The sequence below is a fragment of the Lissotriton helveticus genome, chromosome 1_1, assembly GCF_964261635.1.
Source record: "Lissotriton helveticus chromosome 1_1, aLisHel1.1, whole genome shotgun sequence".
In the NCBI taxonomy this organism is placed as follows: domain Eukaryota; kingdom Metazoa; phylum Chordata; class Amphibia; order Caudata; family Salamandridae; genus Lissotriton; species Lissotriton helveticus.
In genome coordinates, this window is record NC_136057.1 from 1,664,960,175 (window position 1) to 1,664,977,991 (window position 17,817).

General features: G+C 43.4%; 1 protein-coding gene across 3 annotated transcripts in view; it reads left to right on the forward strand.

Annotated features, from left to right (window-relative positions):
• The window catches only part of LARP4 (La ribonucleoprotein 4), a 308,397-nt gene that overhangs the window by 97,824 nt on the left and 192,756 nt on the right, over positions 1 to 17,817 (forward strand). For all 3 annotated transcript variants that reach the window (XR_013610958.1, XM_078688918.1, XM_078688919.1), the window contains 3 exons: positions 5,223 to 5,276; positions 6,153 to 6,365; positions 10,500 to 10,603. Coding sequence is in view for 2 of the 3 variants with exons in the window: in XM_078688918.1 (XP_078545044.1) it covers positions 5,223 to 5,276; positions 6,153 to 6,365; positions 10,500 to 10,603 (371 nt within the window). In the remaining variant the exon portion in view is untranslated. The remainder of the gene's footprint in view (positions 1 to 5,222; positions 5,277 to 6,152; positions 6,366 to 10,499; positions 10,604 to 17,817) is intronic.

Sequence of the window (17,817 nt, forward strand, 5' to 3'; positions counted from 1 at the left end):
GAGCAGATCAACTCATACAGGAAGGGAAGTTAATTACTAACACTTCAATCAAGTGCGCCCTAGACGCGGCAGACACTGCAGCAAGATCTATAAACACAAGCATCATGTTAAGGAGACATGCATGGCTCAGAGTTTCAGGGTTCAAACAAGAGGTACAAACATCATTACTGAACCAACCTTTTGATGAGAAAACACTTTTCGGCACAGGGACAGATGAGGCCTTAAAAAAGATGAAAAAGGATACGGAAACGGCTAAATCAATGGGAGCATTGCAACAGCCGACACAAAGAGGTTCCTTTCGTAGGTCCACCTATAGAGGAGGATCCAAAAATACAGGTACAAGCCAGCAACAAACCTCTTTTACACCTACATCACCCAGAGGTAATTCTAGAGGTAGTTACAGAGGTAACAACAAGGGTAGAGGTTGCGGAAACAACAACAACCGCAACTCTCCAACCCCAAAGCAGTGACTTCATACAGCTCCCCCCAGACCATATAACACCGGTCGGGGGACGCCTATCACAGTTCCTACCTGTCTGGGAAAACATCACATCAGACAGGTGGGTGAGACAAATTATCCAACATGGTTATTGCCTGGAACTCACATCTACCCCACCAAACATCCCCCCCAAACAGCGTCCAATGAAACAAGATCACCTGACACTGTTAAAACAAGAAGTACTATCCCTACTAGAAAAGCATGCCATAGAGAAGGTTCCACAGCACCAACAAGGAACAGGAGTATACTCCCTATACTTCCTAATTCCCAAAAAGGACGGGTCTCTAAGGCCAATACTGGACCTGAGACCTCTCAACGCATACATAAATTCGGAACATTTCCACATGGTCACGCTCCAACAAGTACTTCCTTTACTGAAGAAAGGGGACTTTCTTTCTACACTGGATCTAAAAGACGCTTACTTTCATATCCCAATTCACAAAGCCCACAGGAAATACCTCAGATTTGTGGTAGAAGGACAACATTATCAGTTCAAAGTCCTTCCGTTTGGTGTCACAACGGCACCATGGGTGTTCACAAAATGCCTGGCAGTGGTGGCAGCTCACCTAAGAAGACAACAAATACATGTCTTCCCATACTTGGACGACTGGCTAATAAAAGCCAAGTCACAAGAGGAATGTCTTCAAAACACACAAAAGACAATTCAGCTACTACACCAGCTAGGGTTCACAGTGAACTGCACAAAGTCACACCTACAACCAAGCAAGGTTCAACAATATCTGGGGGCTACTATAGACACAGAAAAAGCCAAAGTATACCCCAATCCAGTCAGAATCCAAACAATGCTTACAATCATTCAAAGATTCCAGCCACAACACTCACTACCAGCAAGAGTGTTCATGCAGCTATTAGGGATGATGTCAACCTGCATACTGCTAATACCATATGCCAAACTACAAATGCGTCCGCTACAAGAATGCTTAGCGACACAGTGGAATCAGGCTCAAGGACAGATTACAGATCTGGTGTTGGTAGACGACCGCACACATCGCTCTCTGAAGTGGTGGAACACAACAAATATTGCCAAGGGGCGGTCGTTCCTAGAACCGATTCCACAGGTGACAATAACAGCGGACGCATCGCTCACAGGATGGGGAGCACATATGGAGAAATACACAGTACAAGGAAGGTGGAGTGTGCAGGAAAAAAGACTGCACATCAATCATCTAGAACTACTAGCAGTGTTTCTAGCATTGAAAGCCTTCCAAATACATGTTGCCAACAAAGCAGTCCTGATCAGAACAGACAACATGACAGCAATGTATTATATTCAAAAACAGGGGGGGGGACGCACTCTCTCCAACTATCCAGACTAGCACAGGAAATCTGGAGATGGGCCATTCCTCAAAACATCTATCTGTTAGCCGAACACCTACCAGGAGTCCAAAACCAGATAGCAGACATCTTAAGCAGACAGTCGGAACAAATACACGAATGGGAACTGCACCAACAAATACTGCAGCCATTCTTCCAAAGATGGGGACAGCCAGAGATAGACCTCTTTGCCACTCATCAGAACGCAAAATGCCAAAGCTTCGCGTCCAGGTACCCACACCACCTGTCGCAGGGCAATGCGTTATGGATAAATTGGTCCAACAAATTTGCATACGCTTTTCCCCCTCTCCCACTAATCCCATTAGTGGTCAGGAAGCTGCAATAACACTCAATGACCATGATACTAGTAGCACCCACGTGGGCAAGACAACCGTGGTTCACCACGCTCCTACAACTCTCACAAGTGCCACATCAAAAGCTAAGAATTCTACCCATGCACCTTACACAGAACCATGGAGAAATAATGCACCCAGATCCCACACAACTGAACCTAGCGATCTGGCTCCTGAAATCCTAGAATTTGGGTACTTAGATCTACCCCCAAATTGCATGGAGATAATTAAACAAGCGAGACGTCCCACCACCAGAGCATGCTATGCAGCTAAGTGGAAGAGGTTTGCTATACACTGTACTACTAATAATATCAACCCTCTGGACGTATCAACAAGGGAGATTATTTGCTACTTACTACACTTACAGCAATGTAATCTCGCGTACACATCTATCAGAGTACATTTAGCAGCGTACCTACAAAACAGGCAGCATATATCACTGTTCAGAGTGCCAGCGATAAAAGCCTTCATGGAAGGCCTTAAAAGAGTCATTCCACCAAGATTACCACCTTCCCCGGTCTGGAACCTCAACGTAGTACTCACCAGACTAATGGGACCACCTTTCGAACCTATGCATAGGTGCGAGATACAATTCCTTACATGGAAGGTGGCGTTCCTTATAGCCATTACCTCACTCAGGAGAGTAAGTGAATTACAGGCATTGACAATACAAGAACCATTCCTACAGTTACACCAGAATAAAGTGGTTCTTAGAACAAACCCAAAGTTCTTGCCTAAAGTAATTTCAGCATTTCACATCAACCAGCCAGTGGAGCTACCAGTCTTTTTCCAAAGCCACAGACGGTAGCAGAAAGGGCTCTACATACACAAGATGTCAAAAGAGACATTTTGTACTACATAGAAAGGACACAAAACTTCAGGAAAACTAAACAACTATTTGTAGCATTTTCCCCAACACATAAGGGCAATCCTATCTCTAAAGCAGGCATCGCTAGATGGATTTTAAGATGTATACAGATATGTTACATTAAAGCAAAGAGAACATTAACTGTTCCTCCTAGAGCTCATTCTACACGAAAGCTAGGAGCATCTATGGCATTCTTAGGGAACATTCCCCTAGATGACATATGTAGAGCAGCAACTTGGTCTACACCACATACATTCACAAAGCACTACTGTGTTGATGTACAGGCTACACAACAAGCCAGAGTGGGCCAAGCTGTATTAAAAACTCTATTTCAAACAGTTGCGACAGACACTGGTGACCACCGCTAGGGAGGTAACTGCTGTACAATCTATTCATAAATGTACCATCTGCAGCCCATATGCCTTGAACGGAATATGCTACTTACCAGTATGCATCTGTTCTTGGCATAGAGGGCTGCAGAGTGGTACATGCCCTCCCTGCCTCCCCGGAAACCTGTGTCTGTCCCAACATTATCTTATTTAGATACATTTATATGGGCATATCTTTATGTATTATACTACACTACTCCATCTAACCCTACTATGGCAAAACAATCTAAGGATGGAGCCGATGCCCATGCGCACTAACACCAAGAGGAGGAGTCATCTATGACGACAAAGACTTCTCCAGAAGAAAAACAAGTGCAATCATCCGAGCCCAACACCAGATGGCGATCTATTCATAAATGTACCACTCTGCAGCCCTCTATGCCAAGAACAGATGCATACTGGTAAGTAGCATATTCCTTACCTGATCACAAAGATCTTGGTGCATAAAATAATGTAAATATCTGTATCTTAATAATAAATTGGTGTCTAATTTCCTGTGTCCCACTTATTGACTGTGTACAGAAAATGCTCAGCACTCCCCTGTGATTAGCCTAAGCTGCTCGCCCACACTACCGCAAAATAGTTGCCTAGACTCTCTATAGTGTACTCTGTTTTAGTGCACTATTTAGAGAGCCAGATTCCTACAGTGAGATTGTGTATTTGAAATAAAAATACCTGTGATACAAAAGAGGAAAATTATCCAGTTAAAAAATAGTAAACCTATTTTTGATGCTGATCACATAGGACTGTTTGCTTTTTCACTGATAGTCTACGTTTATCAGATTGAGAGTTCTCCTACGGATAGGTCAAATCCCCCCCCCCCCGATAAGGGCCCACATGACAAATCAGTTATTAAGCTGAATGACTATTGAAAACCATTTTGTTTTCCTGCCATTTGACAATTTTCTTATCCATATAGAGCCACAAACAGTTGAGTAATTAAACTGGATACTTTTTGTTTTGGTGCTGTAAATTTGACCACTATTGAGCATTGACTTAACCCCTCCGCTGAACGTTCCGCGCTGGTGCGGAACGTTCTATTGCGCAGGCGGGGCCGGAACGTTCAAGGGACATGCGCAGCACTACCGAGGTAGTGCACGTGACGTCCGCTGAACGTGCCCAGCACTGAAGGGGTTATGGATGATATCGAAGAGGAAGTGTCCCACTGCACACACCATCCTTCCCACACTCTATTTTGTTACTAGTTTAATTAAAAGCAATGCAGCAAAAAAGTTTATCTGCGTAGCTTGGAACAGATTTGAACAAAACTTACTATGAAGTCAGGTGGATTCACTTTTGCCTTTTCCAGATTCCCTGGTCTATCCCTTTTTACAGCCTGGTTATGGTATTCAAATATTGACTCAGGATCTTACTCTGCAGATTTTAGAAAGTGGTACATACAGTTGCCCACCAGACCTTTGACTGCACATGAAGCCTGTTGGTCTCTTCTGATACTGGTAGCTAAATCTGGAAAAACTTGTTCTTGGCAAACTAACACCAGAGTTTTGTAATTTCAGTTAAGCTTGTGGCTGTTCTTGGGGAATGCAGCAGTCTCTTCAAATATCTCCGCTTCAGCTGATTTTTTTTTTGATTTTTTTTTTTTTTTTTTTGCAAAGCTTAACTTTTTCCTCTGAAGAGAATTAATGTGCAGTGGGGTAATTACTGCTGCAAGCGCCTGGCTTGGGTTTACATTTCCATATATGGTCTGATTTGTAGGGTTGTTTAAAAACCCATTCAGTTTGACTAAATAAAAAAAATCAATGTTTTCTTCTTTGCAGGCATTTAAATATCTAAGGGAAGAAGTCAAATCCTTTCAGGGCAAGCCAATAATGGTAAGATTTGTGCACTTCTAAACTGTTTTTCTCCAAGTTATTTTGCAGCGCACCAAACGTCTAGGTGGAAATTCCTGAGTAACATTGCACTTTGTTAATTCTTCACTTGAACAGAAGTTTGCAAATCTTTTAAAGTATCCATTTTTGAACGAAACTTCTTGGGCAGTTTACTTCTGCTGTTTAGAGTTGACCTGTAAAAATATGCGGATATGTGTTCTGACGCCAAAGGAATTGTAATAGATTTAGGTAATCTCAGTTAAGACAAAGAAGTAATGATATTCTGCAGTATACTGTTGTCATTGACTTTTTCTGTGTAACTGGTCATTTTGTTAATGTATATTGTAGTAAACTAAGAAGTTTTTGTATGTTAAATGTTAAATATACTTCTAAAGCGCACGTCTACCCATAGGTTTCTTGGCGCTTGCAGATCATGAGCTACTAAGCTAGAGCATTACTGATTCCTAAACAGCCAAATGTTTCTCAAACTATAGAATTGTCATGGTCTTTATCCTTGAATAATCAGCAGACTGTCAACCCCGCTATCATCATTAAGTGTTGTGAGGCAACTTGAATTATTTCTCAACATCCATCAAGTATCTGGCCATGCAAATATTTTAACCACGGTTTTCACCTTTTTTAAATAAGGGTTGTTGTATACCCTTACATTAAATACTTTACATTGACTGTAGATTTAATTTTGTCAGAAATCCATTCACATAGTGCATCTCGATACAATGCATACAATATCCTATTGCAAAAGCCATAATTGATTAGTTAACCTAAGACAGTGACTGTCATTTGTAAACTTTTTATCCTACAGTGCCTTTGGCAAGTACACTGCTCTAATGAGTTTTTAATCATATTTTTTCCTAACAGGCGAGGATAAAAGCCATCAATACATTCTTTGCAAAGAATGGATATCGGACAGTGGACTCCAGTGTGTACACTCAGCCTGTTCAAACACAAGCACAGTTTGCTTCACCACTCTTTATGCAGCCTGTATATAACCCTCAACAGCAGTATTCCATCTATAGCATTGTGCCTCAGACCTGGTCTCCAAACCCTACACCTTACTTTGAAACCCCACTGGTAAGTAGCATGTCAATCAATGAAACATTTTTGTTTTAAACTTTATAATTTCTCAGCAATTACATACAGCGAAGCCAACTTATGTCATGGAAAAAATTAAGTTTCATATGAGAGGATAGTAGGTTACCCAAAATACAAAAAATAATAAATGAAGACATTCAAGATAATGACACAGGCAAAGTGAGGGATACAAATAACTAAGCATGTCACACAAAGGGAGAATAAGAACATATTTAGTTGCCATACAACAATACTGGAAGATGCCAAATACAATAATGGCAGAGGGCTTCTAAATCAGTTTATACATCTGCATAATCAAGCGTGAACAAAAAATAATTACGCAATGGTTCCCAAACATCTTTAGGCCTTGATGTAATTGGGTGTAGGGGGATGTATAATTCGGAAGTAGTGTCACAACTAGACTAGTCTTTCAGCCAAGCTGCCACTGGGGGTGGGGTGTGAAATGGTAGGGGGTGGGGGTAGGATGAAGTGAAATTTGTTTTTTGACTAAAAGTAGTACTATGACAGTAAAACGGCATGGACCCAGGGGTAGTAACTTAACTTAGCCCAATAAAGCCATAAGGAGGCCAGCTAAAAGAGGTTGTTCGATCATAAGAGATTGAGTGGAAAAGATATGCTTCCAGTAGGTTGCAATCGTCTCACAAGTACATGTCGAATAGGAGAAGTTTGCACAGTCTGCCTGACATTTCGAGCTTTTGTGAGATCTGGTAAGGTCAAATGTCGCCAGAGCGACGTGGGTGTAGTGTAGGCTCTGTGCAGACACTTATAATGTACTAAATTATGCCGGTGATTACCCAATGCAAGTTTAGTCTGCATTCCACAGCAGTATCATACCTTATCCCATATTGGAGTACCCAGATCACGTTCCCATGCCAGCCTGGCCTTCTCCAGTCCAGAGGGCCTTAATTGTAGGGAAACGTGATCTACTTTAGAAACCAGATTGCTATTATCTGGTGACGTGATGAGGATCGGGAGTGGTGAGAAATCTGTGGGTTCGGTCGGGTAAGTGGGTAATTAACACAGCCCGTATGTACTGTGCAAACGATGAAAGGTTAATTTATCAAAGACCGACAATTGATCTGCTGCAGCCATTGCAGAGCTGGACTTGAGTATAATTTCTAAAAATAGGTCGTCTGTCACCCGCAGCTAGTATGCACCAAGTGTACACTGCACTCAATGTTAGAGAGTCAGTGGGAGCCAAGGGTTGCTTATGAATGGCATGGGGGGGTTGGAGAAGAGAGGGGGAACAGTAAATTGATTCCCCACCAAGATACAACAGAAGCCTGAACCACGCCCAAATAGTTGTGTCTAGCATATGAATCTTATTTGGGTCACGCTGAAGTCCTTGGGCCAGTATGGTGTCAAGAGGGAGATGTGGTAGTTGTGTGCATTCAGGTTTGAGGAATGCCATCCGGATAATAACAGTAGTAGGCATAATGTGCTTGGGCTATTTAAAAAATAGAGCTGACGGTCGGGGACTCCGAAGCCTCCTTGCTCATAGGATAGTGTAAGGACTTCCTTGCATATTAATCATATAGGCAGCCCACACAGTGAGGTAAAACACTGCTAGTAAGGCAATGGAAATATTTTTTTGAAAGGTGTAGAAAGCCGGGTCTCACTATCATTTTAATAATTGCTATATGTTTGGCATTAGCAAGCGGAAGCTTAATCCATCTTTCGACCTGCGTCTCAAGTTTCATCAAAGCAGGCCCATAGTTGTTGTGGATTACCTCTTAGTTTTCCCTGTGAATGAGTGCCCAGATATTTAGTAGTCTGTGTACCATTGCAGGGGAAAATCATGATTGCATGGTTCCGTGGCATCTGAGAGTTGCAGTAACTGACTTAAGTAAATGCACAATCTGGAGAAAACGCAGAATCGCTGCACCTCTCGCCAAGTGGAGGCAAATTTTCTGTGGTGTTGCGAACAAACACACTGCCTGCATAAAGGGAAGCTAATAATGTCCCAATCTGAGGAATCTATCCATGTATTTCCTGGAAGTGGCGAACGAGCGGGTCCTTGGTGATGTACAAAAGGGGAGAGATGGCAATCCTGGCTAGTACTGCGCGTTAAGGTACTAGCGTGGTGTTTAGGTGCAATCAGGCCTGCCGGTCTTGCTATAGTGGGCAAATCTGTTAGTCAAAACTGAGGCATGCTCAGTTTAGCTAGTGCAGCATAAAAAAAAACACTTGGCATCTGAAAATGCAGCCACTGAAGTAACAGTTGGGGAGATTTGATTGACCACGGCGAATAAGGTGCTGAGATTGGGTGGAGAAGTGTGGTACTAAGCCAGATTGCATGGTGGAAATGTGATCATTAATAGAGGAAGACTGGTAACTAAAACTTTGGCTAAAATGGTAGTAACGAAATTGAGCAGGTATAATGGCTCGAGAGAATCTGCTTACATTTCTAATAAGTGTGGGGACAGTATTGATTTATAGGCCTTGTAAAAATCACCAGTAAACCCATTTAGGCCAGGTGCCATTGAGCCACGCTCTAGCATATTTTCTCAAATATGCGATTTCACATTACGCAAGGTCATGGAAATCTTGCAATAATTTCGATCTGTCGTTAAGCTGATGGTCATGGGTCTCTATTAGCAGAGAATCAAACATTTATAAAGGGTGCCAAAATCTGCATTGGGCAGGGCCCAGGTTGTTGTGTTCTAGGTGTGCTGTGAGTTGCTGGTTGATAGCTTTCTAAACTTTCACTTGAAACTGAAGCAGAGGAATGGGCCGGTAGTGCTTCGGCTCTGCTTGGTTGGTGATAGTCTTTTCAGTAGGAGCCTCACTCAAGCATGTTTTAAGTCTTCAGGGAAGGAGGCCGGGGTGATTGTGGTGTTCACGACTTTTCTGAGCTAGTCACCAATGGTCTTGTTTCCGAGGTTGAAGATGTGGTGGGGACAGGGGTGCATGCTTGAGTGGTGAGAAGATCCAAGTGGGTGAGTAGGGGTTTGTGTTTGTGGGGGTCGAGCAGGTTAATGCTCTCTGTGGCGGGGGAGGGTGTTGGCGTTGGAAGGTTTCATGTGTATCAGATATTACCCACTCTGGTCAGTAACTGTTGTCATAAACAGTGCATAACTGCTCAGAACCTTATTTGCTGCAATGAAGCAGTCCATAAGTTTATATTTTCTAAATAAGCATTTGAGTTGCAACTTGCAACGCGATTTTGAGTCTGTATCTAGTAGTTTGTTGGTCTTAAATACTAAATGATACATATTTGACCTGAACCTTTAAAACTATTTTTTTGTGATGCTGACACTAAATGAACTCAACCACTTAGACCGTTCTCTCACAGGCTTGAATGACTGATTATTTTTTTTTCTATTTGATTGAGGAGGGTGAGCAGGGTGGCTGGGTGAATAAGGCATTATTCACTTGTCCAGTTTAAGTGACCAATATATCTCCTGGTTTTATTAGTTGACAAATGGACTTCAGTTTTTATTTAAATGGTTTAAAGATGGGTCTGTGCTCTTAACCATCCAATCACACGTTTCTGGTCTACAGCCATGATCTGTGCAGTTTGGGAGGAATTCTGTACAGGTCGACTTAAGGACATTTAAAGAGGAATGTATTCACCAAGAACATCGTATAAAAGCATAAACTGTGAACATCTGACTTGTTATAAATAACATTTCTGTGAAAATGTCAATATGCACCTCCCATTAGCAGCCTTGGATCTTAAACAAGTCTAGTATACATGCAGTGCCTCCACCACCAGTGCCATTTTATTTTTGACTTGATAAACAGCATGCATTTGGTGAGGATGGCAACTGGATTTTTGACCGTTATGAGGACAATCTGTGTGTGGTACTGGAGAGGTGGGTAAGCTTGAGCGATCATACCATTGATAGTTGCTTTGGATTGAACACTTGGAAGCTAAGAGGCTAGTTACTGGAGCATTAAAGAAGGGTATATGTCTGATAGCATGAGCCATGCACATGCATTTCTTTTATAAAGAGGGAACATTTTAACTGCTACAGAAAGCTGGGCATAATAGCCATTCAAGGTGTGACTCCCTAGCCCAAGATAACAATTACATTGTTACTGTAGTATATGAACAGTATTGCTAATTAGGCAAAGGTTTGCTAAATGTTCTCTGCTTCTTGATTACAGGCTCCCTTTCCCAATGGTGGGTTTGTAAATGGTTTTGGTTCATCTGGATCTTATAAAACTAATGCTTCCTCGTTAAGTATAGGAAGGGCATTCCATAGAAAAAGGTGAGAATCCGTTTTTTTAATGTAAATGTTTGCTTTTAATGTTTCCACTATTCCTTCTTTTTGTAATGACCTTCTCAGGTGCGATGACTCAATTTCCTCCACCCGTCCAGCCATTCCCTAAACTGCTTCTGATGCTGGGTATCCACAGTTCAAGCCATCTTTCACTTTTGTGTTAATGCACCAAATTGAAAGAAAATTAAGAAATTAGTCTTTTACTTTAGAGTTAAGGCTATAATCAGTGGGAATGCTTAAAGATGTTAAGCAGATGACCTATGTAATAGAAGTTGTTCTCTTTAGACAATGTCTTTGTGCAAGCTTGGGATTGATCTACAGTTGAAAATATTGAGCTACTATTCACCTGTGCTTTAAATTCATTATATTAAGGTTCCATGTAGCCTGTGCGGTTTCTTGTGACACTTTTATTGTATTTGTTAGCCCATAGTAGTTTGGGGAACGAGACTCAGCCCAATGATGACTAAGTATCGCGCTTAGAGAGCATGGCACTCATTCAAAAGTCTTGGCAGCTTTCTTCCTTTCAGCCTCTTACCTAGACCTACCATTTCCTTCTAAAATGCTTTTCTCCCCTCCCCATATTTCTGACTTTTCTTTTGCCTAGACCGAGAATGTCTGTCTGTCTCTGTGATTGGCAAGATTATGAGATCTGAGGGCTGTCCTTTTAACATATTTTCTACTAGACCACACATGTGCTCTCTGACAGACCTATTGCCAGCTTAGAATCTGCCCATTGTTTCCCTGCTCCTTCTGAATCTTCCAAACTGCGCCCCTTCTTTGCAATTCCGCCACTTGTGTCCCCACCCACCGTGTATCCAGCAAACCCAGTGTGTGTTCACCCTGTCCGGGTTACTTCCCCTAAGTTTCCTGCGCTACTGTATTCTGATTGTTTACTGATAAAACTTGATTGGTAAACATAAGAGAAAAAAATCAGTTGCCCCATTTGTAGGAGTCATATATTTGGTGTGCATGCTTTTTCTTTGTTTTGTCTTTATGCACAGCATTAGGGTTACTGTACAGCATGGCTTAATCCATTACAAAGGCAGTATGTCCCAAAGGTAAGCGCTGCTAGTTTGGTCCATGCTTGTATGTATCTCTATGTGCAAAGCAGTGCCATATTCTTGTTTGGTGCCTCTTGTAGCTTCTTGTACCCTTAAAAGGTCAGCCTTCTAGAGCCCACCTCTTTGCATGAGACATCTGGTCCAGTCCTCAAGGGCTCTTAGGTTGCAGAATGTAGATTCAGTCCTCTTCTGCTCTTTATAAGGTCCATAAGTGTTATGAAGTGGGTGTCTGAAGGTGCCACATTTATGCCTGACATGTGAGGTAGTGGGTAGGAATCACTCCTGGAGAAGCCCTAACCAATGGGGTGAAGCGTCCTTGAGCTAATCCTACACAGTTTTTGCATTTTCAAGATGGCTAAAGTCTTCGGCCGCACTAAACATCTGTGATGGCAGTGCGTGTGTGGGGAGTGTACTGCGGTAATCCTGGTGTCCTCCACATTGGATGCAGAAAACCCACTTTTAGGCAGTCTTGTCTACACCAACAAACTCGGACAGAAGTCTGGTAAAATTGAAGTGAGTTTTCGGCAACTAAACATTGGATACACAGGGGGTTTCGGTGTTCTGTTTCCCGCCTTTGAATTTACCTCTAAATGAGTCTGTGTTCATTGTAATTGGAGTCTGACTGACTGACAAGACAAAAGAAGGGCCCTGCTAAAGTTTAGCTAACATTTGCCTGTGACAGGGTAGGCCTGTTTAAACACAAGCAGGCCTGTTGGGAAGCATGTGACATTCAAGCAGGTCTTGACACTTTAATTCCAGAGAATCATCCTTGCCTCCCCCGCAAACTGTCCGGTTCAGATAGGTCATCTCTCTCCATACAAATAAACCTATTGTTTGCTTCAGGGAGCAGTTCACACTTCACCCTAGGGGTGCCATCAGATTCCAGGTGACATTTGGAAAGTACTGAAAAGCCTTACTAGCTTCAGGAAGGCAAAAAGGTGTTTCTAACTTAACTTTTCTGTAACAGTTATACATTTGGCTACCATTAAATTGGATTTAATTGAACTACCAAAGAGTCTTTAAAAATTTTCCTCAAGCTGTTGTCTAGGCAGATACATTTATTAAACTTGTAATTATATCACATGGAACAGTTACACTTGCTACAGCAGAAAATCACTGTAAGGACATGTTTAACCGTAAACCTTTACATGACCAACTCCTGAGTCAAAAGGGTTATTCTGACCGGTCAAATATGCAGTTAAAACTTGCACATCCATACTGCTAGTGGCAAGGCTGAAGTCATGTTTGTGATGCCACTATAGTGGGTGGCACAATTATTCTGTAGTCCACTATTGACATTTAACGTGCAGATCTGAGGACACAGTACCATATGCTAGGGACTTATCTTCAAGTTAAATGTGCAAGCAAGACGTATAACACTTTAAACATGGTAAAAGGAGGAGCACAAGCATGGGTAAAGTGTACAGAGTTCCATAGATAGCACATAGGCAATGCCATGTGATGCTGGAGAAAGGTCACATTTTTAACATTCAGAAAATACAATGGTCGAGGCTTGCTTTCTTGGCTTGAAGGTTAGTTGGTTGTCTAGCTGCAGCAGTACTGGGCGTGTATGAATTTTTCAAACATTAAGATAAATCAAGGTTTATCTGATTTAATTGCCCATTTTGTTTTCTGTTGCACACTTGTTCTTCCTCACGTCCTAACACTTTATTTATGCGTTTCCCTGTAGGGTTTGTAGATGCTGTTAGAAGGCTCACCCTGTAGGAAGGAAGTGCTAGTGTGTTATTGCTTCATATTTTCAAAGTGTGTTCATTGATGGCTTGTAATGCATAGTGGTGTACGCATGGCACACAGTGTATTGGATGAAAACCATAGAAAAACTAATGGAAAACTTTTCTCCAAACCTAAATCTTTCAGGAAAATGTGTACCTACCAGTGCTAATTTTCCACAGATCTACAACACTTCCCAAAAAAATGTATTTGAGGTACAACCTTTATGCAAAAGCAGACTACTCTTTCCTCTTTAAAATAGGGGCTTATAAAACATCTCCACAAAATAAAAATGTGCTTGCTTGCTAATGTGCATTACTGCATAAGGATTTTTAGTTTTAGCTTATCTTTGGTCAGCAGGTATATCTCAAATTATCTTGCAATCCTAATTTGCAAGTCATTTCTTTTGAAGTGTGAGTGACCAGTATCTTTCCAGTGCCTTAAAGCCGGGTCTATCTTGCTTATTTTGATTTAATGTTTTTTGTTCTATATACCTAAACAGGATACCCTGCATTTTACTTTATCAGATATTCCTTGCTTTGACCTGAGTTTGGGGAAAGCGTCACAAGAACTCATTTTACTAAATAAGAAACCATTCAAAGACTTGTTATTGGGCATCCTATTTTAAAGACGTGCGTTGAGCCAATGTGCATATCAAGTTTGCTAACACAATGATTCTATCTCCTTGTTTATTGATCTTTTTGTGCCATCTGTCTTGACCGCTGTGAGAAGTTGGCCTGATGTATGATGTCTCCAGTTCTGGGGGCACCTTCTATCAGTCCAAACAATCCCTTATGGTGATGGTTGTAAGTCAACCATATAGACAAGCTATCCTAGGGGTAGCATGGACTAAGCAGCCTTCAAAGGGCGAGTAAAGCGAGCTGTTTTACCATATACAATCCTGTAATATCAAATGAAAGGACACCACACAAGTTATATATTATCAAAATATATGTATTTATTCTTAGAATAATCCCCACTACTCTTTATAAGCAATGAAGCACAAGCGTTTAAATAAAAGCACAGTCAAACATAGAAAAGTTGCACGTTTTGGATGAGGCCGGTGGCCCCTCAAACCATATATCAATAAAGTGGTATAACAATCACTAATCGATCTGGGGTAAGGCCTAGGGCCTTGGGAATCGCTTGGACTACGATGCACTAACAGCCGTTAGGGCGGGAGTAGCCCGCGGAATTCGGGTGCAGTGCAGAAAGCACAAGCATGCACCAATGCAAAGTCAATGGTGTGTAAAAGTTACCGAGTTAGTTTTAAGAGTCTTCCGACTGGCCTAGAAGGACAAAACTTTAGACTTAGACACTAGGGTGTAAAACACTACAGGAGCACCGGCGTTCAAGAGTTACCTCACCCACAGGAAGCGGGTGCACAGGTGCCAAGGTGTGTCTGGTTTCGTCACGAAGATCTAGGGTGCCTGGAGATGAAGATGCTGCAGGCGTCCAGAAGAGAAGTGTCCGGTGCGATACAAGGGTGGATCGAAGTTGTAGAGTACCTGAAAGCAGAGGGGACAGAGTCTGGGTCACTAGCCAGTGACCAGGAAGGAACCAGGCAATGTCTGGCGCAATCAGGTCGATGTCGTGTAGCTTCTCTCTGCTGCCATGTGGTCTCTGGGGCACCGAGGATGTCCTGGAGTGAATCACGAGCTGTCCCACGAAGGCTCTCGCTGTCGGCGGTGTCGGCTTCAAGATCGGAGTCAACAGGCCTTGGCCAATGCAACCCACGCAGGAATCGAAGATGGCTTAACACTCGGACCAGCAAGGTCTGAGCGGGTGCTCCTTTTCAGGGGAGCTGGTGCCAGTCTGGAGCAACCAGACTAGCTGTGTAAATTCAAGGTTTCGTCGGTACTGGGGCCACTAGCCAACAGGCAAGCGACCGGACCAACGCGTCGAGCAGAAAGATGCAAAAGGGCCCCACGCAGCACTCGTCGAGTGTGGAGGGGTGAGCTTCGTTGCACAAGCTGCTCGGGGCTGGAGCTTCTCAGACTCCAATGCACAGCTTCGAGGGGGCCTCGGATGCTGCACGGTCAGCGCTTCGTAGTTTCTCCAAGATGGCCGCTCCCACGCTTCAGGTCGCCTCCACGGGTCTCAGCTCTGCAGGGACTGAGGATCGGGCTGTTAGAAGGCAGGCTCGCTGGGTCTTGTCGATCTGTCGCTCGAGTTCCGGCGGGAACTGCAACAAAGCAAACATCGAGGTGCTGGATGGTGCCTGTTTGCACAGGGTGATCACTCCTTGACCACAAGGGAGATTCTTCAGTCTTCCACGAGGAGTGGGGTGTCGAAGGGTCCAGAGTTTCGTTTCATGAGTTTCAGTCAGGATAATCTGATGTGCATTGGCACTGCTCCCACCTATATTCCAAATCTGGGGGCTGGATTACCTGCTAGGTCCCTCCTATGGGTGGAACCTGGGAGGGGGGTGGTTACACCCCTTTCCCTTTGTCCAGCTTCGTGCCAAGACTGGGGCAGGGGTGCCCCAGAACCGGTTTGACTGGAATCTGCCCAGGGACACCTGGTGCACCCCAGGCAGTGTCTAGTTTCATTCAACCCTCCCTGCTACAATCCACTATCTCCTGTCTGGGGTGGTGTGACACCTCCCTGTGACAGGAAACCCTTTGTCCAGGCGTCCTCTGCCGAGTTTCGGTCAGCAGCAGGAGGCCAGACGTGTCTGTGGGAGCAGCATCCATTTTGTGATGCTGGGGCTCTGGTTAGGATTAACCGTGTTTTAGTAAAGTAACATGCCTGCACCCTCTAGAAGGGTGGGATGCTATCCCCATTACCAGGACTGGCATGGGTATAGTATTCCAATGTGTATGACACCAAACACGACATGTTTTGATAAAGCCAAACCAGAGTTGCAATAACCGTAAAGATTATAATGCACTTAAGAGTATATGGTATGGCAGTATCACTGGAACAGCATTAAGGAATTGGTCCCAACACTGCAGTCAGGCTCAGCTCATGCTAGAGCACCATCTCACATAAAACCATGCACTCTGCCTCCAGGACTGTAAAGGCCTGCCATAGGAGTGACTGATAGGTATAGATGTGTCCAGATATAGGTTTAGACATAGTTATACTACATCTAAGCAAGGGGTGATTACACCACCTTGCCCCAGCTGTGGGAACAGCCAGTTGTGTCGATTTAAGTACCAGCCAGGGGTGGCAAAAGATATGCTGCAGCCCCTGGTAGGCCTTGGATGCACCTATGCCCTTGGCACCTAATGTGCACTGGATAGGGGCTGACAAGGTGTCCAGTACCAAATGGGTTATGTACCTATAGTACATGTCTGTGAATTTAGAGAGAGAACAGCAGGCTGGGTGTCTGATTAGCAGGCCCACAGCCACATTAAGTCGAAAACCAGTGAAGCAAAAAGCAAAAATTGGGGTGACCATAGGATAGCAGACCCTACTCTCCTACAACCGCACATTAGCAAATGCACCGATATTCCATAGTAAACATTTAACCAAGCCGACATGGTGTGCACATTCAAAGAGAAGTGCTACTTCAGTAGATTCTTCAACATGAAGATTCCTCACATCTTGACTCTCCTCCAGGTGAAAGACTAGAACTGGAAACTTGAACTATCTGTCGACAATTCTCGCTCCGGTGCCTACCCGACTCACAGGGTCACACTCTGCGACTCTGGGCAATAGCTTGCTTAATCTCCACTACGGCCCCTCGCGGTGGGATGCCTGTCTTTCACCTTGTGGATACCCTGCCGGGGTATCTCACAGGGGAATACCAGGACGGGTTCCCTAAGCAAGCGCCTTGATGCCTTCGGGTGATACGTGCGCTATATAAGTCGCAATACATTTACATTTTCCTATGCCGATATGTGGGGTCTTTCATTCAGGTGACATCACAGACCTCTACAAGTCTCACCTCTGCACGTTGATATTTTTTTCCCATGCCATTTGAAAGATCTGATGCTAATCTCCTTGTTACATTAGCACGTAAATGATTATTTTACAGTGTTACCTCGCAGGTCTCCAAGTCCTATGGAGGAAAATCAGTTATAATTACTTTTGAATGTCCGTGCTGGGCACAAAGATCCAGCACTGGGATCTCTCCTGGTAACAGGTGAGTAATTTCGTTTTCGTTGATTGGGAGATTTTTAGTGAATATTTCAAAGTTTCAAAACTCGACACTTAAAAGAATTTCCAAGTGAAAAACAGTCAGTTACCCTATGGAGAAAATGTAGGTTATCGGTTTTCAGGTAAGTACTCTGGTGGCAGAGTTAAGGTTCTGGGGTTAGACTCTGGGGGGGTCTCCCAGGGTCAGGTAGGTACAGTAGTTACACCCTCAGCAGCACAGGGGCAGCCGGATGCAGAGAGAGAGTAGGCCCAATGTTAGCCTACGGCGGGTAGTGGCCCTTTGGTTGGTGGCTGCTAGCAAGC